This window comes from Drosophila arizonae, chromosome X (genome assembly GCF_054131065.1).
Source record: "Drosophila arizonae isolate 15081-1271.41 chromosome X, UAZ_ARI_1.0, whole genome shotgun sequence".
Taxonomy (NCBI): Eukaryota; Metazoa; Arthropoda; class Insecta; order Diptera; family Drosophilidae; genus Drosophila; species Drosophila arizonae.
This window is the reverse complement of record NC_142927.1, coordinates 7947953-7972963: the sequence shown is the minus strand read 5'-3', so window position 1 is coordinate 7972963 and position 25011 is coordinate 7947953. Positions and strand designations below refer to the sequence as shown.

The 25011-nt window shown below is 41.2% G+C and overlaps 1 protein-coding gene and 1 pseudogene across 4 annotated transcripts; both read left to right on the top strand.

The window, feature by feature from the left end:
• LOC108620035 (uncharacterized) lies at window positions 1-23067 on the top strand. Of its 3 annotated transcripts, XM_089473470.1 has the most exons (7): window positions 1-176; window positions 254-516; window positions 574-677; window positions 1875-1989; window positions 17366-17646; window positions 17707-18062; window positions 18628-23067. In XM_089473470.1, exons 2-4 carry the CDS (start codon window positions 279-281, stop codon window positions 1878-1880), a joined length of 348 nt encoding a protein of 115 aa, XP_089329596.1. In that variant the 5' UTR covers window positions 1-176; window positions 254-278; the 3' UTR covers window positions 1881-1989; window positions 17366-17646; window positions 17707-18062; window positions 18628-23067. The 3 variants fall into 3 exon arrangements, with proteins under 3 accessions (XP_089329596.1, XP_089329597.1, XP_089329595.1); XM_089473471.1 differs by lacking the exons at window positions 17366-17646; window positions 17707-18062; window positions 18628-23067 and adding an exon at window positions 2050-2764 and having other exon boundaries at window positions 2-176; XM_089473469.1 differs by lacking the exons at window positions 17366-17646; window positions 17707-18062; window positions 18628-23067 and adding an exon at window positions 2045-2764 and having other exon boundaries at window positions 2-176.
• LOC108618501 (proteasome subunit beta type-5 pseudogene) lies at window positions 6278-24238 on the top strand (annotated as a pseudogene). The gene is made up of 2 exons (XR_016270909.1): window positions 6278-6418; window positions 23074-24238. The product of XR_016270909.1 is annotated as a proteasome subunit beta type-5 pseudogene (transcript).
• The last annotated feature ends 773 nt before the right edge of the window (window positions 24239-25011 follow it).

Here is a 25011-nt window from a genome sequence, read left to right as displayed (position 1 = left end):
ACAAAATTACCAGAAAAGAAAACACTGAAATACCTGTAAAAAAAATAATAATAATAATAATAATAATAATAAGAAAGAAAACTTATACAAATAACAGAGATCTAACTAAGCCAAAATAATATTTAATTTTGGCGCACTTCAGCGATCGCCAGTAACAGCGTACTTTGCTTACCGTTGTCAGTGTGACCAGTTCGCGTTAGTCAACTAAAGCTTAGTAATTTGCTAACATTTATTTTCATTACTTTCTACTTAGATTTCGAGTGTGTGAAAATGTGGAAATGCCATTCATTTGCAGTGGGTGCATTGGCCTTGGCCTGCCCGCCAGCCAAGTGTCTCACTCAATTCAATTTGCATTCGAGCAACCAAAAACGAATTTTCAGTATAATGCTTCAATAGATACTGCAGCAACGGCTGCAGTTCCCAACTTGAGCTACAGCCGGACTTTGGTAGCTCGTTCGCCTTGTCGTCATCATCATCAACATCGTCATCATCATCATCGTCATCATCATCATCATGGTAGTCCTTATTTGTTTATGTTGCACAAAGTAAACAACTAATTTTAATTTGCCGCAGGAGCCGCAGCCGACGACGACGTCGACGACGACGATGAACAAGGCAAAGCAGCGGCAGCAGCGGCAGCAGCAGCAGAAGAAGAAGAAGATGTCGCCAGTCGCTGGGTAAGGCACTAACAAAGGATTGGATCAGTCGAATTAAATAAAGGGAAAGAATCACATACACACACACAGACACACACACACACACACAGGCATACAGACAGGCACATTGTAACCGCAAACAAGCAAAGCATATTTCTCTTCCTCTCCCGCTCATCCCCTCTGACTCATTCGCTCTCCTCTCTCTCTCGCTCAGTCTCTTGCGAACTTTTCTTTTTGTGCATTTTGTTAGTTTGCATTTTGTTTTGACGTTTCATTTATGTAAATACGAGCAACAATAACAAAACGACAACTACAAACGGTCGCCCAGTCAAATTATCTTTAAATAATTTAGATTTGTGTGCGCGGCAGGGGCGTTTTGAGTGTGAGTGGGCGTGGCCTGCTGGCCATAACATAAATGCAAAGTCAACTCGGCGAAACTTTTGCTGATGATTTCAGATTCTGCTTTTTATTTTGTATACCTTTTGCTGGCTAAAGGCCAGAGCTGTGTTCGTGTGTGTGTGTGTGCTGAGTCTGTGTCTGTGACTGTGACTGTGTGTGCATGCGTGTGTTGAACATCATGAAAGCGGAAACGGAAGTGCTTACCTTTAGCACACACACATGCACATGCACACAGATACACAGGGCCGGCTATCCAGGCATACATTATTATACATGGCATGCAAAAATTCTGCTGCGCCTTCAAGTGCTCCCGAAACTCGCGACCAGAGGGGCATGGTCGGCCAGCCCTGCTGGTAGACTGCCGCACACACACTCTCCCACACTATCGCACACACACACACACACACATACACACACGCATATGCAGTCAAGTGAGCTTTAAAATATGTCCACAGGTGCAGAGGCTGAAACTGGGGGCTGGAATTGACTTTCAGCTTTTGACTTGTGTGCAAAGCGAAACATACACAAAATTGCCTTTGCCCGAGGGTAGATCAAACTGTTCAAAATGCCGAGCTTAAATTATAAATATCATTAAATTATAAATTATAAAAAAAAAAATTATATATAATTTATAAAGTATAATAATTTTTTACAATATATTTACATATATTGTATATGATTTATTTTAAATTCAAACAATTTGTATTATATCCAGAAAGTTGACAATAATGTAGCGGGTACAAATGTTGACAACAATCCCACAACATATTTAGAATATATAAACGAATTAAATAATATTCAATTTACTCTTTATTTTAGATCTAATGGAACTTTACAAATTTCCTTCGTAATGTTTGGTCTGTTAGATCTCTGTTGCTTTCACAAACATATCAAGGTATCTGTTACGCATCTCACCTCTTCATGCGGCTCCACAGTAAGTTCATTTCAATTACTCCTCCACATTCACTTTATTATTCAATCCAATCAAGTCCAGCAGGCCGACTCAGTGACCGCCCTCAGCACTCACCCATACCAGCTTGGTTTTGCCTGAATTTACCCCACAATTAGCCAGCAGACGCTGCCGCAACTTCTCGCTCGACCCTCGCATTGTAATTTGAATTCTTGGTCTGTTGCGTTTACTGCAAAAGGCTAATTGAAATTTGCCATTAATAATGCAAAAAGGTCTCGGTGAGAAACTTTTAGGTCCACCCGCATGGCACACTACACACACAAGCCCGCGGAATGTGACACTGTGTGTGTGTGTATGTTTGTGTGTGCATCTCTGTTTGCATATGTGTGCGTGCTATTTTAAATATTTCAAATATTTGTAACATTTGCCGCTGCCGCCACTCAAGTAACCAAAAGTATACTACACACACACATACATATATATACGGTCGCGCACATACAGTGAGCCCGGCTATCCACCCAGCCACCGCCCACAATGTCAGCCCCGCCATTTACCGCACGCCAAAAACATCAACGGCGAGAAGGTGAATGCTTATTTTCTGGTCCGTCAGCCGCCGGCTGATGTCGACGTCACAGTCACCACATGTAAAAATGTTACCCACCTGCGCTAACCCCAACCCCGATCCCCCAACTCAACCGCCCACCCACTTGGCTGAGATTTACCTGCTGCTCCTGCATGCCTGTTGACTGAGGTCTGCCGGCCCCTGCTGAGCGTGGGGCTGCTGTGCGAGCTGTGCCGTGATTTCGTGATCTAAAAAGTGGAGGCCTGCGGTAGGCGTGGCAACCGTTGGCCAAAGGACGCGCAACAACAACGAATGGTAGCGGGAAAACAAAGCAAAACAATCTGATGATAAAGATGAAATGGTATAAAATACGAATTGCTGCAGCTGGGGCTGGTGCAAAGATAGCGCCGTGTAAAGGGCGTCGGCCGCTGAAGCAGCCTATACCCCCGCAATCCAGCACCACAGCACCCACGCACCCTCCACACCCCGCACACATACCCACACCCAACACACATCCCCAGCACACACATGAGTGACAGGAGATACATATGTCGCGGAGTGTTGAGTGAGTGGCAATGGAAAGATTCGTCTATATTGGGTTTATGCAGAGAGTACCACGGCCTTCAACATGGGGGTCTACAACTGTCTTCAAATGTCAGCCGAATACACTACAAAGCGGCTCTAACGAATCGATTTGTACGTTGGCAATAGCTGATATATGATATAGAGATATAAGATAAGGTAAAGAGAATTGAAAAGATATGATAGGCGATAGATGTCAGATTGTAGGGGATACAGGTTAGAGGATAGCAGACAAAAGGTAAAGGACTAGGATATAGGATATAGAATATAGGATATAGGATAGATGATATAGGAAATACTATATAGTATATATGATATAGGATATAGGATATGGGATATGATAGGCGATAGATGTCAGATTGTAGGGGATACAGATTAGAGGATAGGAGATAAAAGGTAAAGGACAAGGATATAGGATATCGGATATAGGATATAGAAAATAGGATATATGGTATAGGAAATACCATATAGTATATATGATATAGGATATAGGACATGGGATATGATAGACGATAGATGTCAGCGTGTAGAGGATACAGATTAGAGGATAGGAGGGAAAAGGTAAAGGACAAGAATATAGGATATAGAATATATTATATAGGAAATGCGATATAGTATATATGATATAGGATATAGGATTAGAATATGGCATATAGGATATATAAATAGGATGATACACGATATAGAAAATATATCTAAGTAGATACAGATATAGTATCGCTATCGATATAGCCGTTACTTTAAATTGCAGCGCATTCAAATTTCAACCGTGATTTTGTTTCCATTCTTGTAACTGACTGGCATCACTTTTTTTTACAATATTTTCTTCTTTTTTTAAAGTATTTTTGGCTGATGTCGTTTCGCCTTTTTATTATTTATTTCACTTTTTATTTTGTTGATTGTTTTACAAAACAACAATAACAACAACAATGGCAAACGAATGCCAAGCGCCCTTTTGAGGAAGGTGGCCAGAGCAGCAGGAGTTGGGGCGGGGCTTGAAGTTGGCAGGGGGCGGGAGATGTTCTGGCGAGGCAAATGGAAAAAGAATCTCTCGAGGCTACTAAAAACTCCGGTTCTGCTTGCTTGGTTGCTTGTGCTTTCCTTCTCTCTCTATCATTTTCTGCGGCATTCATTCAGTTGTGTTTTGGCATGGTTTGGGGTTTTGTATTTTTCTTGGCCAGTTATTTCTTATGCTGCTTGGTTTTTAGCTTTGCGCCTTGGCGGATTCGTTCTGTCCTTTTCCCTCGGCCCGCAGCCCGTTTCGAATGATTCACGGCCTTCCACACTCGAGGCAATGTCGTATACGTTACTTCTAGTTGGTGGCTTAAACACATGAAACAATTATAAAGTTACCAAGAAATGTAAACCCAAAGAGAAAACAATTTAATTGAATTTAAGCAGGGGTTGTCATATCCTAATGGATTTAAAGCAACAACAACAACGACTTGCAGCAAAAAAAATATAAATAAATAAATAAATAACAAAAAAACTACCAAAACAAAATACAAATAAAACATAATACATAAAAAATGAACAGAGCCCAGTTCCAAATGGGGGAAGTACACAGAATTGAGCTTTTGAGTGGGTAGTAAAGATACATGTATTTGTATGTATGTTCACATGTATGTATATTTGTGGGGTGGTGTGTGTGTGTATGTCTACGTATAAAACTTGTATGTGCACCACTAAATGGATGTTCGACCTTTTGTTCGTGTCGGCCTGAAGGAGTATAATTTGGTTGGTTGTCTGTTGAATATTTCAAGTATCCGCGGGTTTTTTAGAGCTAATTGTCAGTAAATATGTATACTTTTAGTTAGCTATGTATCTGTATATATGTACATACATATTTTCGCTGATAGATTGCATATTCCTTATACAATTTTTATAACACTACATTTCAACAACTAGATAAGCTATAGATGATACGCAGTTGTTGAAATGTTCAATACGATTTGCCATTTAAAGTAGAAAAGGGCCTAAAATGCTTTTCTTGTGGGCTCCTAACGAAGCGTTCATAAATTGCCAATTGGCATTGCGTTCATTCTTAACTATGGCAATACCAATCGATATGTTTCAGCACCAAGTGCTCGATATGCATATCGATACGCGTGCAATTGATCGTTACATTTCCAAAAATAACTAACAGCCCACAAAAATACACAATTGCTGGCATTTCGCAGTGGTTTTATGTACCGTACACTGAATAACGCCTAACGGCTTCACTTTGATTCAACATTGAAATTGAAATCCGCTTATTCTGAAGCGCAACAACAACAAAAATAAATAAATATCAATGCGCGCAGCAAACTATGCGATGGTATGAGGGAGGGAGAGAGAGAGGTAGAGAGACGAACGGACTGAGGCAGAGGCAAAACAATATTTTCCTAATTTTCGCGCGTGCACGCGACCAAAGAATCCAAAAACGAGAAAGAAAAAAAAGAAATATAAACCAAAAAGCAAAGAAAAGAAAACTGTCAGCAACAGGCGGACGCTGCCAGGAGATTGCAATATGGTTGAGCTGGGCCTGGGGGGGCGGAGCTGGGTGGGAGGCAAACGGTAGACAGAACAAACGGTGGTAGGTGGGCGGGTGACGGCGCACGGCGGGCGAGAGGAGGAGGTCTATGGAATAAAGATGTAGATGAATGCAGCGAAGCGGCTATTGCGTTGCGTTGCGATGGTTTTGCTTTTGCTTTTGCTCGGTGTTTGGCTTTTGTTTGCTGTTGATTTCCGATGCTTCCGATTGCTTTGTTATTATTGCTGCAAAACGTATAGCTCCAGGTGACTGCTGCCAGACAGACGTACTTCTAGTGATTTAACCTTAATGGAAATACTACAAGAGACAAATAAAAAGCATAAGAAAACAGACAATTGAGCCAAATTTACATTTCAATTACATTTCGGCTTCATTTCAATTAATTCGTTTAAGCCACTGTTGCGGAACAGCTCCCGCCCACTGAACGCAGCTCCAATGAACAAACTTACTGCACACTGAGCGCCAATCACTAGTTCACTGGTTCTTCAAGTCTTCTTCTGGTCTTCTGTGTGAGCGTCGCCAATTTCGTTCATTGTGAATTCTTCTTCTGCATTGTTTACGCTGCAAAATTGCTGCAGGAGAATAAATACAATTTATGCATATTCGAATTAGATGTGGCCTAATCGGCATATTTCGTTGAGTTTCTCATGCTAACGCACGTCAATCTGCTGCGAACTGTTGCGTGCACACAAAATTAACTTCTTAGCTTTATATGTACATATGTATGTATTTATGTACATACTTGCTTTGTGTCAAAAGAAAATGAAATTAAAAATGTATGTATTTATGTATGTATATTGGTGTGAGTATAACTATAACTATAAATCACTCAAATTACAATTTGCATTGTGTTTGGCTTGATCTCGATTGCTTTGATTGGAGAAACGGTTGCACAACAGTTTAGTAATAATGAACGCAGCTCAAATGAACAAAAATATTTGAAATTCACTTTCTCGTCTTTCTGCTGCAATTTCTTTGCTTTGATAAATACTTACATACATACATATGTATGTGTATATATCTCCATACGTTTATATTTATCTGTAGCTATTTGAAGTGTAATTTTTCGGCAACTAATATTTAATTACAACATACAATTGTTGCAGCTACTGTCAGTTTGCCTATTAATCACAGTTGAGCATATACATACATACATACACATTTGTATATACATACATATGTATGTATGTCTCATTGTTATTTTAGGTAAGTTTGTTGGAATGTACATAGGTAATTTATAACTGATAAACTATCAAATACCGCAAATCCAATATATGGCCAAAAACTTTCTATTTACACAGGAATTGTTTGCTTGCGAAATATGAAAATGTTTTGCATATTTGAATTTGTTTCTCTTCTGCCATTGTTGTAAAAGTGTTGTTATTGTCATTACTGTTGTTGTTGTTGTTGGTCGCACAACATATTCTAAAATTGATTTATTTATTCATGTTCATTTCCATTGATTTGTTTGCATTTATATAATTTAATAAATTATTTCAACTAAATTAATGCCCGGTACACCAAAGCCAATCCAATCCATCTGCAATTGATGCACACTGTCTGAGGATTTTTCCCTCTCTCCTCGCTTCCCCCACCACCATCATCCACCCACATTCCTCCATTCTTCCATCCAGGCACTGATTGCCGCCTGGATACATTTTAATTGTAACCAATGCATCTGCCAAAAGCACACACAGAGCAACTCGAACAAACTGACGAATGCGAATAGATCAACATCATTATTTCAACATTTAATATGGGTTCTGCATAAAGGATGAAGCGGTTTACGACAAAGCCACATCCACCCGTTCCATGCTGCAAGCAAAATATTTAGCAGCCAATCACTGTGTACATTTTTAAATCGTTATCTAATTATTCTATATTCTACATGGAATATATTGTGAATATCCCCTTTGATGCTATTTAATCAATGTATATGTATCCAATCTAAACGTATATTTAAAGTTAATATTCACTTTAAATTATTATGCGCCAACAGAATCATATAAATATTGCTTTATTTATTTTTTTATTTTTATCTATTTTTTTTTATTTTTATTTTATTTTTTTTTTTCTTATCAATAATTTTAACAGCATTTTTATAATGTCCAAGAATCTATCTCGGTAATATCCTTCCCCTAAACTTACTTCGAATTTAGTTATCGTATACATAATATATATTTATATATGTAAACATATATTCATTTTTATGTCCATATGTATTCAGAAAGTCGAGATCTAAATTGACTACAGATTTCTCATTCTCATTTCTCATTCTCATTTCTCTTTTTTTTTAAGAGAAATTATAAAATATATTTAATTACAGCTTAGCATCTCATTTTTCATTCTCCAACTTTGCTATATTTAAACTATTTTCACATTATCGATAACTTCGGACTGTCTATCGATACCAGTGTACCGTCTTAATACCGTCATAATAACCATAATACTCTTCATCCGCTTTTTCCATTCTTATGTCCCTCGGTCTATGTTTATTTCTCAATTTTATGCTTCTGTCTTTCTCTCTCTCGTTTTCCCTCGCTCCGTCTTTCTTCTCTCTCTCTATTTCTTTCTGTATACATGTATCTCTTTCTCTTTCTTTTACTACCTAATTCTCTCTCTCTTACTATCTATCTTTCTATCTCTTTCTTTAGTTGTTAAGGATTCATCAGACTTGCTCTATTTTGAATTTCAAATGCTATTGAGCCCAAAATCAACCATTTTCATATATTTTCTTTTGACGCGCTTTGACGAATAGATAGATAGATATATATATGCATAATCCGATCTGTTGCGGTCAGCTCACCGGTCATAATCTGTCAAAAATATAAAAAAAAAAAATAAATAAAAAAAAATGTTTCAGTTTTTCACAATTTCCAGAGTCACTAACCGACATAATGTATCCAAAGATTTGTGTTTAATCTCCTGACATGACCAGGACTTCAGACTGCCAACACATTGGCAGATGTATATGCATATATACATATATATATGTATTAGGCTTGGGCACAGGTATCTCTGTGTGTGTGTGGTGTGTGTGTGCGAATGTGTTAGTATGTGTGCTTAAACAATTTGCATGTTTTTGGCTTTTTGCAGCTTGGCGGCATTCATGTTGTTAATTTGTTGCAGCTGTGCATTGTTGTTGCCTTTTTTGTTGCTATTTGAATGCAGTGCTTTAGGGATTAAAAACACGCAAAGCACACACACACACGCAGAGAGAGAGAGAGAGAGAGAGAGAGAGAGAGAGTCGTACACATAAAAAGCATTCATGTATTTATGCAAATTTAATTTTATTTGTTTTCAATATTTTGGTAGCTTTGTCGCTGATATTTCCGCCACACAAATAAACAAAAATGTCAGCCGACAGCCAGACGCAAATGTGTTTGTTAAATTTCACACACGCACACGCACACGCACATACACACCCACATACACATCACGTCACTTGGCTGTACATGACGGCGCATTATTTTCCATTTTAATAATTCAAATATCAATTTGTTGTTACATTAAATATTTAATTTGTACTAGAATGTGTTAAATTCTTTGGGGAATTATAGAAACGCACACACACACACACACACACACACATACACACGCACACATACACATGTGTCATATAGTTTTTGCTTTGTTTAATTACAGCTTAAAATCTAAGATTAAAAAAAAAAAACAACTAGAATTAGTAAACAAATGCAGAATTATGCGCTTTTTAGCTCTAGCCTCATTTTCAGCTAAACTATGCAAATCCCAAGGTATTATCAAGCATAATTATATCGCAATTTCTCGGTTTACACTTTAACCTTAACTCAAATCTAACCTCAATCTCGAAATACGCTCTAACCTCAATTTAATGTTCTGTGAATTAAGCTTAATGTCTAAACTTAAATTATTTTTGATTAACGCCTAAGAGTTTTGGTTCCCATTTTTCTTGATATATACTAACTTTAAAAGCTGGGAATATAAAGTAATACATATGTAAATTCCTAAAAATATGGTATAACCTTAAAGTAATTATATTTCTATTTTTTTTTAAGTCTGAGTTTAATTCACATCTAAAAATGCATAATCAAAAGCTAATTTAATACACACACAGCTTTAACTTTTAAACTATTGATGTGTATATAAAAATGTAACTGTATGTACATCACTTCTCCCTAACTATCCACGTTATGCAGTGCATTACGCCACTTGGCTACCCACTTTGTCATGGGGCATATAATTAACACATTGTCGGACACATTTATTGGGATTAAAGCGAATGAGACACAGCCGTCGGCTAGATGAACAATGCGCAGTAAGAGTCAGCAAACAGTTTAAAGCCCATAATGCCTTTGATCCGATACTTTTGTATATATACATACATATATGTATATAAAGAAACACTTGTATCCGAGTGCTGATTAAGCTTACAGCTATGGATAGGCGCACACAACTGTACTTGCCTTTCAGCAATGTTGGCTAAAATCAGATTATGATTAATAAGTCAACGCGACGGACTAATCAATCAATTGCGTGAAGAGAGGTAAAGAGGAACTGAGCGATTGGGAGAGTGAGGGCGGGAGTGGGAGAGACAGAGAGAGAGATGGAGACAGCGATATGGAAAGAAAGCCATAGAGAGAGATAATGAAGTGTGGAGAGAGGTAAATAGGCGCAATAGAAACAGAGAGATAGACTAAAAGAGCGAAAGCTGTGAAAGAGATAGATTGAGAGAGAGAGAGAGAGAGAGAGAGAGAGAAGGAGAATTATGATAGAGAGAGAAAGAATGTTGAGATCCCGAATTAAAGGCAAAGAGAGAGATAGAAAAGAGATAAACAGAAAGAAATATAGAAACAGGAATAAGATATAGGGAGGGGAAAAAAAATGCAGCAAATGTCTAACATATTTCGAAATTATTTCAAAATAAATCGAGCCCCATAGATGGCGCCTCAGTAGAAGGTAAACACTCCACTCCGAACCGCTTGCCACTTGACTCCATGGCCTAGGCAAGTGGCTTGCCAATCAGGCACAGACATAAGGATCTTTCATTAGTCATGCACGACCTTTCGCTGCGCTTTGGGTAACAAGTGGAACAGAAATGACAACTAATAGGCTTAAATTTGCAGTTAATCAAGTGATAATTAATACACATTCTACTACAGCTACTTGAAATCAGCTTGAACAGCCCTCTGCAGCAATGCGAGGATGTATGTATGTATGAACGTGCAGCCGAGTGCAGGGCAACGCAAGGCGTGGCAGCATGTTATGCAGGCATTGAGCTCTATGCTAATGCGAACGATAGGGCTCTTCTCGGCTCTGGCTGAGATTGCTTTCAAGGCGGCTCAATAGCTAATTGGTAACTGAATGATTCTTTGACATGTCTCGCATCTGGCTCACTGGCGCTGGGCTCATGCTTCTGCATATGATGCGCTTGTTTTGTCATGTTTTCAACTGAAGTTGAGCCGCTTTTAAATGCTTAACTGAGCACACCGACCAGTGAGGGGAAGGGAAGGCGAGCGCACAGATGGAGAAAACTACCAGCTGCAAATCCCCAGCGCTGGCATCGCAATCATTGTCGTAGACGTTACCTTGGCGATCTAAAACGCAGGCAATCAAGTGTAAAATCATAGAATTTTTAATTGATTCCGTCGACGCAGCGCTGCTAAAGTTTACATTAGTTTTTTCCTTTACAGATACCCTAGAAAAACTGAAAGACCCCTAAAATACATATACATATATAAAATAAATGTATTTGTGTGTGTATGCTATTAAACATCGTTGATAATAGTTAACTTGGAGAAGGTCTGTGGAGCAATCCTAACTTTTCAGTTTCCTATGAAGGCTCAGCCCTTAAAGAGCGCTATGCTAAATACTTTGAGTAATATTGTATATACTATATATCGATATCCAATAATCCTATAAATCATATATAATAGAAACTGAAATCTGAAACAAATAGCTGAGCTTTAGTTTTTCTATAAATTTCATTCTCTAAATTTCAAGCTCAAGTTAGGTTTTTGTATCGTTCTACAGGGTATTTGTAAGTAAGCCTTAGTACATCAAGTTTTCTTCATTTTTTTTCTATGCTTGCGATACCATTTTCTCCCCCTTTTATTCTATTTTCTGTTTTTCTACGTCGCTGTTCGATGGGTCTGGGCACTTCTAATGCCTCGGTTAGCGTAGCCATCGCAGCGGCTTTTTTCACTTAATTGGCAGTTTTTGTTGTTCGATTGTTGTTGTTGTTGTTGTTGTTGTTGTTGTCGCCTGGTCCAGTGCGTCATGATGCAGTGTCATCTGTTGGCTGGCGCTGGATGATTGGACAGCCACGACTGCTTGACGTGTCGTATGTGAATTTCTCTAGCAGAGGTTGAGCCCCTGTGAGAGGGAGTGTGATAAAGAGAGCGAGAGAAAGAGAGAGAAGGATAGACAGAGGGCGAGCGAGAGGTCCCTCAATTGGCAACTGCAGGTGCGTATGTAGCACTCGGCCAATTGAATTGTTCTGGCTGACGCACAGCGTTTGGTTCTGTTGTTCGATTTCTAGTTTCATTTGATGCGCCCACTCGAAGCATCGGCCCAATCTTCCGAGACCAGCCAGAACGGGTGCGTTGATGTTGAACAAATGCCACTGAGCTGTGCGAGAGCTGTGGGCCAGAGGGCTCGACCAGGCTGAGGCTGCAGCCAAGCTTAGACAACTCTAATCAATTCAGTGCATATGCTGGCTGGCTAACGTCGATGGTTTTATGGCAGAGCCGGCCGTTGGCCAAGTTGGCATGGGAATTTCCAAAATGCTTGCATAAAAATTGAAGCCAATGCCCAGCTCTTGGCTCTAACTACATTTTAATTGTCCAACAAATGAGCCAAAGCTCTCCAAAATATCTGTCTAACAGATCGGGCTGATATCACTGTTGGCATATTTACGCCTAGTCGCATTTACTTTTCCGACTTTGATTGCATCTTTTGCTCTACACAAAATATCTAACAGTAAATGAGTGCAAGAATTCACCAAGTTAGGCTCGAAATGAGCTCGGAATTTTGGCTTTGTTTGAGAATTGTTGAGAAAAGCTAAAACTGTGGGAGCATGATTTAAAGCTTATGGAAAGCTCTAGGCAAACAAATAAACTGGAGCCATTTCATAATTGTTTTAATAATATATATTACAAATAAAAGCAGGATTATCTAAAGCTTTTTTATACTTTTATTTATTATTTTTTATTATTATTTAAATTTTACTCCCTATGCTGCAATCCAAGTCAAAAGGGAAAACATATTTAAAGATTAAAGCTAAATTAATTAGCTTCTGCAAAAGCTTTGCGAAGCTTTAATTCGAATTGCAATTTGGGCCTCTTTCGCTGTAGATAACTGTAAACTGTGAAGAACTGTGAAGCTCTGGCAGCTTTTAAAAAACATTAAAAATACTTTCACTTGCGCTTTTAATGTCCATGAAAATCTGTTGAAATGTTGGGGAGAGCAGCAAAAGCGAAAACCTTCCACTCTCTGGCCATTGTTCTAATGCATGTCGCCAATTTGTGCGCTGTCGTTGCGAAATCCACTCAAAGGCCATAAAAAACCAGCGTGCCAAATTCGTGTTGAGCTCGACGAGCTTTGACGTCGGCCAGAGATGGAAATAGGGGCGTCAGGCGCTGGAGAAGGAGAAGGCGAACGCGAAGGCGAAGGAGTTTGCTGCGGAAGCGGGGCGGTGCGGTAGAGGCGGCCCATTAAAAAGATGCCAACAAGGCAATTGTCAAATGTAAATGGGCTAGCGTAATAGATGTCCACGAAAGGACTCTCGCACTCGGCACGAAACGCAATAATTTGCAAATTTGCTCAAATAAATTCCCATGCAGAGCGCCCAAGTGCGAGGGCCTAAAATATTTGGCCAAGCCACTGCCGAGCCGAGGCCAGTGGGCAAAATGTATGCAAAGTCCCCAATGGGGCTGGCTACAGCACACAGAGCCCAACGTCCAACGATTTTTCTAAGGCACTGTCTGCACTGTCGCCAGCCGGCAGCCGCTGCTCGCCGTGCTCTGGCCCCGGCTTTCGTGTCGGTGATATGCAAAACATTTGTAAGGCTCGGTCCAGGCGCAACGCCCACTAAGCCCGTCAGAGATAAGCGCCAATTGTAGCCAATTGAAGGCGGCACAGCGTGGCATAAATAAATAAATAATCGATTGCAGTGGCAGTCAGCAGAGAGCCGAGCACAGACAGCAGCAGGCAGAGCAGCCAGTGGCAGCGAGTGGCATTCCGGGGCCTGTCTAGCACTGTTTGCTGCTGGCTCTGGCAATTAATTGGCCATTTGTTTGGGGCGTCGATATTCGCAGCCCAGCTTCAGGTTCGGCTCCTGCGGCGCGCCCTCTCACACTCTCCGTCTCAGTCTCATTCCCATGCTCATTCTCACACTCGTTCTCCCGCTCCCTCCCTCACTCCATCTCTCTCTCTCCCTCTCTCTCTCTTTCTCTCTCGCTCTGCTGCAGTCACGCACGTCGCTCGGTTCACGCACGCGACACTTGACAGGCGCTACAAAGGCGCCAAATCCCCAATACGCTGATGAGAATGAATGAGCTCTCTCTCTCCCTCCCCCTGCTGCCCCCTCCTAACCAGCCCTCTGCAGTTACATATGTACTATCGCCGCATATCTATCTGGCTCTGACTGTTGCCATTTGTTGGCCCCAAGCATTGACCAACTTTAAAGCCAGCCAACCTGTCCACTGCAGCCAGCTGGCTGTAGCCATTGACTTAGACGCTCTCCGTGTCTGTGTATTGGTGAGCTCAAACACTTATGTGTGTGTGTGCGTTGTGTTGAGTCGGTTTGCTCAGCAATGTTTTACCTGTAATTGTAATTGTGCAACTATTTGTGACGTCAGCTCTGGGGAGATATTTGAGCGATTTACTTGAATAACATTTCAAGCGATTCGAAATCATTGATAGATGGAGTTTACTTAAAGTAATTCAGTTATTGAGACTGGAGAGCCATGTAATTCTAGGTTAGCTTTATAAGAGCAATGATGATAATAATGGGGATAGCAATATTAATGAAAGCACTCATATCTATTTAGCGGAGGTACGAACCTTCACTAGCTATCCAGATAGGCTTCGAGAACTAAATCAACATATCATTGGAAAAGGATAGAGGCGTTCACCAGGCGAGAAATAAAGTTTTATAATAAATACCTGCAGGTGGACGGATAGATGGATGAATGAACGTACGGACTGAGGAGCATAGGCGGATAGAAATAAATACATCGTATACTACTACAATAAAGGGGGTTTCGATAAACATGAATACATAGACTATGTATATATACATATATCATTCCATTGATCCTAACTAAGTTCTTATGCCTTCTTCAATCAGGTAGCACACACTTGCACAATGCCAATGTACCCTCTTCAATCAATTTGTAATTGGTCCAGAGTATACTACTTAGAGTTGTACAAGATTGTCAAATGTATACATAGTTATATATATGTATATGTATATATATCTATATCTATATATATATAGTTCTCCGTGAACACTTGAAAGAGATTTCCGTGGTTTCTCGTTGGTCTGTTCGACAATTTGATTCGTTGTTGAGGTTAAAAACTTTGGCAACTTTTGGGCTTGTGGCCAGAAATTGTGGAACTGTCTTAAGTTTTCGCAGCGATGCGATGCGATGCTGTCTCCGGCTGTGACGGCAGCTGTGTGGGCGAGCTGTGGGCGTGCCGGCTGTGACTTGAGGAGTTTGGCACAGACAACGTTTTCATTGCCACAGACTGAGAGCGAGCGAGCAAGAGGGAGAGAGTGAGAGAGAGAGAGAGAGAGAGCGAGAGCGAGAAAGGAAGTAATTAAAACACAACTCAAAGGACATTTTAATTTAATCCCTTTGAGCTTGTCTCGCTGCTGTCTCGTCGCCATCAGAAACATGCGCCGACCGCCAATGCCCGAAATTTTATTTGCACGCCGGAAGACGGCGTCGATGTGGAGCAGCCAGTGCCAGCCAGCCAGCCAGTCAAGCGGCCAGCCACCCACATAGTCACAGTCACATCCTGCCGCCTGCTGCCTGCCGCCTGGCTGCTGAAGAGAGTCCTTTAGCTTTGGCTGCAGCGGCGCATAAATCATAACGCGCCTTCTATTTTTATTTTGCTTGGCTTCGAAAGCCAGTGTCCTGCTGCTGCGGCTGCTGCTTCTTACATTTTATTTATGCCGACAGTTTATTAACGCTGCAAGGACGACCAGCCTCAGTCTCCAGTTGCAAACTGTAAAGCTTTGCTTGACTTGTAATTGTATTTGTTTATGGTTATGTGGGTGTGCGTGCATGTGTGTGTCTATCTCTCCCTCTCTCTCTCTCTCTCTCACACACTAGTTGTGCTGCTCATTTTAATGGCGCAACTTTTGATTTGCGCCCACAAGCCAAGCTGGAAGCTGTTGCTGTGCCCAGACTCCGGAAGCCTCAAATAGTCACACAGACGCACAGACACACACATGCAGCAAATAACTAGGTTGCCAGCACCACTTGGCTTCGTTCCACACACCAATTCACACTCACACACACACATACATATACCCCTCACTATTACAAGCAACCCCTTTGCCCAGCATTCGGTACGCTTTGTTGCTTGTTATGCTAATTAGTTTTCGACGTTGACGTTTGCCAACAACGCCGGACGACAGCGCCGCTGCCAACGATGTCTTTAATTGGTTCTCATGTTGCCCATCGCCCAGGCTCCACTAGAGCACCCTCCGCAACCGCCCACCTCCTGCTGGCCAACCCCAAACTCTCTGGCATCTAGCAGCTAGCATCTTTCGACTCTGTGCTGCAGCTGCCACATGCCACTTGGCACTTGCAACTGCAGTCGCCGATGCCGACGCCTACGCCGACGCCGACGCCGACGCCGCTGCTGCCTCTTTTTTTCTCTTGCCACTTTGGCACTGGCAATTAAGTGCAAACTGCATGCAACTTATTTGATTTGCCATTGTTAGCAAAGCAGCCGCAATTTGAGACCGGCTGCCCCCTCCCACACCCCGCGCCACGGGCTAGCGAGCCGCCCGAAAAAGTGTTGCAGCTGTTTCCGCCAACCTAATGCAAATTGTGTGTGAGCCATAAGGTCGGACAGCCAACTATAAACTTTAAGTAGCTTGACAGCGGTAAGACCTGCACTTCAACCAGTTGAGCATTATAAGAAACTCGTGGAGACCTGCTCCGAGAAGATAATGAAGAAGACAAATAAAGAATAGCGAAGATAGATGGATTAGAGATAGAAGATGGAAGATGAAACAGAACAGACGATACAAGGTACAAGATACAAGATACAAGATACAAGATACAAGATACAAGATACAAGATACAAGATACAAGATACAAGATACAAGATACAAGATACAAGATACAAGATACAAGATACAAGATACAAGATACAAGATACAAGATACAAGATACAAGATACAAGATACAAGACACAAGATACAAGATACAAGATACAAGATACAAGGTACAAGATACAAGATACAAGATATAAGAGATAGAAAATTGAAGCTAGATGAGATTCTCTTAACTAAACAGATAATCTTGATTTTCAATTGAAATTTTCAATACAAATATAATCATAGTTTTATAGGACACACATACGCAAGGAATGGTAAAGAGAGATGGAGAGAGAGAGAGGCAGATATAGAAATAGTGAGAGAACATCTGTTACTCATTCTGTTTTGTGGTTTTGTGGGTTAGAATGCATTTCTAAAATGCATTTCGATTTTCAAATTCAAGCTCAGCTCTCGATTCGCTCAATGTATTCCTGACTAAAGAGGCCCCCGGTAGCCTCGGCGTCCCCCTTTGGAGCTGCAGCTGCTAACCCGCAATTGTGTTTTGTTGTGCTGCCCAAAACTGTCAACATTTGCAGCCGGTCAGGCTGGCAGCCCTGGTAGCCCAGGCAGGCCTGGCTGTCCAGTGCAAACGTTATGATAATCACCGACAACGATGCGGCGTCAGCATCGGCCGAAGGACCAACGGGATAACGGCATAGCGAACTTCATCTGGTGCGGGTTCAGGTAATAAACAATTCCATTTACCGACAGCTGTCAGCAAATAATGAAAAATTTAATAAAAAGATACGCACACATGAATGCACGAGCGCAAGGACGAGCGCTGGACGCAGGACATCAGTCCGATGCTGATGACCACAGTGAAACCATCCGGCCTGTCCACAAACTGTCCAAATATGTGTTGGTTTTGTTGCCGTTCGCACAGTGCCAAGTGAATTGTCCGCATCGAAACGAAACGAAACGGATTGGAATGGAATGGAATGGAATCGGAACGGCATCGCCACCGCCGGGCGCAATGATGAGCGAAAAATTGACATGCATGTAATTAGTGACATAAGGACATCTGCATCTGCATCTGGATCGCTATATGTCAACGACTGCTGTTTGCCTGATGACCTCCACACACACACACACACACATAGGTATACATACATGCATGCATACGTATATCAATTATGCCGTTTACGTCCTCGCTAACAGCCAACTCTGACTTTTCGTTTGGGTAAAAATTAATTTTCGGCTATGCAATCTGAAATCTATAACGAACTCACAAGCACCTACAATCGAAATGAAACTGTTTCATTCCAGCATTCCAAAGTACTAAATGGCTCATATTGAATGCATTTAATCACGCATCAATTCAGATCATTTGATATCATGTGATATCCGTTCATGTGATATTCATTAATTGTTTCATTTCAGCGTTCCATTTTTGTGTTCCATTTCTATAATACTCTACTATTTGCATTGTTTTTTTTATATTATTTAGCAATAAAGAAATTCATGACTTAATATGCTGTTCCATTCCAGCATTCCATGTATATATATGTGTCCCATTTCCGCACAGCTCAAGATCAATTTTTGGTCAGATATCAAGATATTTTTTTCATCAATCATCTTTCATCTCATATTTTGCGGTATACTTGAATGTTATGGAATATTTTGTCTCTCTCTCTCTCTGTCTTTCTTATTCTCTCTCTCTTTTAGATGGAATGTACGAATGGCCGTAATGCCAAGGCTTATGGCCAAAGAGCTGCAACCGCACTGTGGCGTAGCGCATATCAATATTTAAGCGAAAATGATGACAGTTACAACAACAACAACAACAACAGCAACAACAACAACAACAACAAAGGCGAGACGAAAACCAGCCGCCGCCATGTCCAACTGTCCAATGGACCACGAAACCAACAACTCAGCCCAGTTCGCCTGTCTCGTCAGCATCCGCGCTCGACGTCGACGTCTCCGTCTCCGTCTCCGTCGCCGTGTCCGTCGCCGTCACTTGTCACATTCACGTTGACTCTTCTGACACGTCGACAAATTGTCAACAAGGCTGCCGCAGCGTTTACCCCATGAAAGAAAACCAAAGCAGAAAAAAGCAACAACAACGGCAGCAACAAAATGAAAATGAAAGAAAACTCGTGGAAAAAAAATAGTGGCAGAAAATTCAGTTTCGGGCAAAGGAGCAGGGGGTAGAGTAGGGTACCGAGCGGAGGGTGCTACGACCAAAAATGGTCATTCACCAGAGGTCGTCCTCTATTAGCTGCAGCTCCAACCAGCATTTGCACGCCGGATGACGCAACATTTTATGCCGCTCAGTGGATTTGCAACACTTAACAGCAGCAGCAGCAGGAGTAGCAGGAGTAGCAGCAGCAGAAATGACACTGGTCTAGTCCTGGCTGCAACTGGCGTTGGCGTCTGCCACATTTATCAACGCCTCGTTCAGCAGCAGCAGCAGCAGCAGCAGCTGTAGTTGGAGCCGGGGTTAGCCGGGCAGCCGCAGCGACTGGCGCCAGTGCAGCTATTCAAGCAGCCTGCCTATAAAAATGTGCAGTTTGAATTTTGCTCGCTGTTTGCTTCTGCTGCTGCTGCTGCTGCTGCGAAAAATGCAATTCAGCACGATTTGCATTTTCCGGACGAAGGGCACAGGCCGCAGGGCGCAGGGGTCGGTGCTGCACTACAATGCTGTTGGCCATGAACCGCTGCCGCTACTTGGACCGCACTTCAGCAACAACTGAATGGCGCGTGCCGAGTGGAGAGCGGCGCTCCCAACTAACATTGTCCTCTAACAACGATCAATGTGCATCAACGGGACACAAAAAAAAAAAAAAAACAAAACAATAACGAAAAATTGTTCATTAAGTCGACTATTAATGCAGATTGAAGCGAGCAATTAGTTCATTTTGCGCTTTTATTCCCCGGCTGAAGCTCTAGGGTTTTTGATGTGCCCCTTTAACATGCATGTTAAGCTGGCAATGGCATTAACATCAACTTTCAAGTCAAAAGATGATCGGACTTTATCAAAAAACTACAGTTTGAAATTGGTTGGCTTGTAGGATTCTTGATCTCAGATTTTTATTCAGAATCTTAAATAACTTGCTTCTCCTTCTTCTTGCCTCTCGATTATAGTTTCTATTCCTAAATTCCGAGTGTCCTCTCTCTTTCTCTCTCTCTCTCTCTATCTCTCTCTCTCTCTCTTTGCTTATGTGTTTCTGCAAAGTTTACATATTTTAGTTTCCAGTTAATAGTTTCAAATTTGTAGTTTCCAGCATCCAGCAATAGTTTCCAATCTCTAGTTTTATGCATCTAGACTTGAGCATCTATTTGCCAGTCTTTAGAATTTAGATGTAATTTCTAATATCTGCCTGCCAGTTTTTAATTCCCAGTGATTGCAGTTTCGACTTCCCAAACTTCAGTTTCAAGTACTTCTCATTTTCGATACTTTCCGATTTTTGCTTTCCACTTTTCAGCTTCTAGGAAAATCCAAGAATTGCAATTGTTTTCTTTTGTCTCGCACTTTTTTGTTCATGGATAAATAATTAAGTGGGCACCTTAACGGCGAGTCCTTTCGCGTCCTTTCAAGCTGGGGCCGACAGGAGGCGTCACAATATTTTATCGCGTTGCGATTCTTCGCCCGTCGCATTAATAAAAGCACAAAATGCAGGCAAATTTCCAGGCGAATGTGCTTCAAGTGCCTTTTACAGTTATACATTTTCCCGCACACACACGCACACGAAGGCACGCAGCCTGTGTCGCTCACTCGCTGTATGCGTATGTGTGTGTGTGTGTGTGTGTGTTTGTGTGTGCATGCGACTCCAGGCATGCCACACGGCAATGGGGAAAGTGTCAAGTTAATGCCAACAACAACAGCAGCAGCAACAGAAGCAGCAGCAACAGCAACAGCAATAGCAAAGGCAACACCATGGCAGACACGCCGCCTATGCCTGCCAGTGGGGGCGTGGCAGTGAAGAGCAGCTACCCAACCATCTAATGACTGCGTTGACGTCGCATTTGCTTCGCAAAAAACACAACACACAGTGAAATAGGTAGACAGAGAGAGACAGAGAGAGAGAGAGAGAGAGAGAGAGACAGAGAGGGAGAGAGCGGGGGTTAGCCAGAGAACAGTTAGTCACTTGCATAGATACAGTTAGAACTTTTTTGCGCTTTGCTAAAGTTTTGGCTAGAACTCGGCAAATAGGCTTGGCTGAAGAGCTGTTAAAGATTTGGTAGCTACACTAGTTGACAAAAATGAGAGAAATATTAAGGATCCATAGATTAAATAGCAACTGTATAGTATATGTATACTGCGAGGACTTGCCTTGGTATTCATAGACTTGCAATGCCAAAACTCAATCAAGAACTATACAAAGATCTATTCAATCGAATTTGAGCTAGCAGAGAAGAACTTCATGTCTGAATTCTTGTTAAAAAATCATATATCACTCAGTATCTATGATGATCTATTTTGACTGTACCACAACCTATTGAGCCAACGATTAGCGATATATAATATATAGAAGCTCAACTGCTTAGTTTGGTTAGAGCTTAGTTTCTTAAAAGCTTCTTTGAGGTTGCATAACAAAACCAGACTTCATTTGATACATATGTATTTATCTATTATAGCTTTTTATATACATATAGTATATCTATAAAGCCATAACATGCACTGTAAGAAATTAGTAGTTATAGATATTTTGTGCTCAAACATCTGGCTCAAGATACTTCGGTGCTTTACCCATAATGTTTAAGAACTCTACAATCTATAGTTGAGCATATGACACGCAAATTTCGCTCAGTGCATGCTTAGGTTATAATGATGCTGCTGCTGCTGCTGGTGCTGTTGCTGCTGTAACTGTCGTTTAGTTGCTAAGACGATGCCGACAGTTGGACCCAAGTCTTTAGACAACTCAAGCGAACTGAAGTTGAGTCACGGCCCTGCACTGACAATGATATGTGCCCGAGCTGAGAGTACTAAACACATACCTACCCACACACACACACATATAAACAATTGCTGTCAAGGCCACACACACACACACACACACACACACACTCACTAACATGCATACAGGTTGCATGCAAACAGCAACAGACGTCGCTGAAGAGAGACGGAGTGAGCAGAGAGCAAAGTGTGTGCGGGCGAAAGAGAGGGAGAGAGAAATATGCTGGGTAGGATGATCACATTGGAGACACTTTGCACCGGAAATATTGTTGACAGTTGTGGCATATTATCATACGGCGGTGTCCCAGGCACGCGTCACGTAATTGCTCAACATTTGCAGCCGCCACGCACACACATGCACCCCTCACACACACACTCTCTCTGTCTCTCTCTCTCGCACAGGCAGGCGAAAGCAACTCGAGAAGAAAGTGGAGCGTACTTCCACGTCGTTAGGAATGCTCCACTCATTTTGCCAATTATTGTTAGCAAAATCTCAATGGCTGAGCGTGAGTCTGGTATTTATTTAAAAGGGCTCAAGTCACAGAGGCCCGGGCTCCCAAGTTCCACAGTCGACATAAAAAATCATCAAAAGAAATTCAGTTTGGTTGCTTAAATACTTTAAATATTCCCAGAGCAATATGTTGTAGGTAAAGTTTTCTTGTTTTAAATAGTTTTCGATATTTTGCTTATCGAATTTTATTTTAATACATATTGCTCTTAAATTTATTGATACAAATTTACAGTAGAATCCCGATAATTAAAATGACAAAGGGATCAAATTCAAACTATCGATAATTATTGAGAACGAATTTCATTCAAGGGGCTAAAAGTTTTTTTTCGATTTATCGCGATTTTCAATTTAGCGGGGTACGAATTATCGAGACTCGACGGTATTATTATTATCTTTTGTATTTATTTTACTTTACAGAATTGACAAAAACTAAGAAAATAATTTTGGTAGGTAAAGCCACATACATAGGTGAAACGAAAGTACTTTTACCCAGGTATATTCAAAATATTAAATAGAAGAGCGTCTATTTAGGATATATAATTAGAAATGAAAGGCATTAGACTAAGCGAAAAAGTCGCCCCAAGGCAAAAAGTCTATTCGATTTCAGCGTTCCAAATATTATATGTAGTAGGCTTGGAATCGAACTGAATCACAAGTTTCATATATGTAAACAAAATATAATTCATTTCATATCTTACAGAGCTCAAGGCAACAACAAAAATCACATTTTGTGAAAAGAAATATTTATTATCGTGAGAGGGAGAGCGCAAATTGACCGCAAGATGGCGCTCGAACAGATTTGCGGTTTAAATAAAATGATGTTTATGAAGCCCCTTGTGGATCCCAACCTGGAGTATACCAACTTGGAGTCCACTCGCGTGTTAACCATGTTCGACAATCCCTACTCGCTGCCCGTACCGCCCTTTGACAATCCGAAGAAGCGACTGGCCAAGCTGGATAAGGAAGATAAGGACGACGCGAAGGTGGAGCTAACGCATGGCACTACCACGCTGGGCTTTAAGTACAAGGGCGGCATTATTCTGGCCGCCGACTCGCGCGCCGCCAATGGCAACTTCATCGCCTCGCAGAGCATGCGCAAAGTGGTGCAGGTGCACAAAAAGATCCTGGGCACGATTGCGGGCGGCGCCGCCGACTGCGTCTACTGGGATCGCGTGCTCACGATGGAGTGTCGCCTTCACGAGCTGACCTACCACCGTCCGCTGTCTGTTAAGTCAGTGGCGCGCATCCTGTCGAACATTGCCTACAGGCTGAGGGGGCTGGGCCTGAGCATGGGCATGATGCTGGCCGGCTACGATTTCGATGGCCCGCGACTCGTCTACGTGGACGGGGATGGAACCTGCGTCGAGGGCCATCTCTTCTCGGTTGGCAGCGGCTGCTGCTTTGCCTTGGGCATCCTGGACTCGTACTACAAGTATGATATGGAGGATGTTGAGGCCTACTGTCTGGCAATGCGCAGCATCTATCATGCCACGTATCTGGATTCGTATACGGGCGGACTTGTGCGTCTCTATCACATGAGGGAAAACGACTGGGAGACCGTCACCGTCAAGGACTGCACCGACTTGAGGGAGATTTTCAGGCCAGTCAACCAGAATGAATCACTGGAGGAGTTTTCGAAGTTCATCAAGGAGGGATTCGTGCCGGACCCCGACGAAGACCCCGCTGTACGAAATCCTCCCCCACCGCCACCGATAGTGCCACCGAAACCGACACCCAAGAAAAAAGAATAGATTTACAGTTTCGTATTTTTGTATTAGATGATCAAAATTGTTAAATAGATAAAGCTGTGCGAAAAACAATCAAATTAGTGCAATAAAGATGTCATAGGCATAGGCATACACCTATTAGGTTTGCGACTTTTTAATGTTTTAATCAGGGACCGTAACGATTATCATTTTTATAGCAAAACAATTTTTTTTTAATTATTATTTTTTGATCAATTAAAAAAAAATTTTATTAATTATCATAAAAGTCAATTTTAAACTATTATGATAAAAACAAAAAATTATTCTTATTAAAAAAAATTTTAAAAATTATTATTATTATTTTTTATTTTTATCATAAAAATCAATTTTAATAATTAAATATAAATTTTAATACAAAATTACGAATAGAAATTCATCCTTTTTTTGAATTCGCCATGAAAGAAATCCTTATGTGTGTTTTCCTCTCTCTTCTTGAGAGTTCTTTTACCCTCAATTTTTTTAAATGCGTAACTCTTATTTGCGGCCCCTGGTTTTAATACATTAAACGAATTATACAGTCAATGGGCAAGGTGTATAAAATTTATATAATTTATAGAATTTAATATATATAACTTCTAAATGATTTTCCCTCCGATATTTTTCTAAACTTAAGAATATAATGTTCCCATATTTTATATATATTTTTAATATATGATATAATAAATAATAAATATGAGTATAGCAATAACTAGATTTCTGCAAGCTTCTAAAACCCACACGTATTCAAAGCTTCCGAGCAAAGCTTTTCCATTCCTATTTTGGCGCTTGCTTGGCTTAGACAAAGCTCAGCAGCAGCTAGCAGAACCAAAAGTTGCGCTTGTGCGCCATCTGGCGGCAAGCGTGGGTATGGTTGAAGTCTGCGCTAAACTCGA

Bases quoted from the DNA above. Each gene is read 5' to 3' on its own strand.
- LOC108620035 (XM_089473470.1), top strand. From the start codon at position 279: ATGCCATTCATTTGCAGTGGGTGCATTGGCCTTGGCCTGCCCGCCAGC. The intron at 517-573 runs GTAGTCCTTATT...AATTTGCCGCAG, and splicing joins TCGTCATCATCATCATCATG to GAGCCGCAGCCGACGACGAC.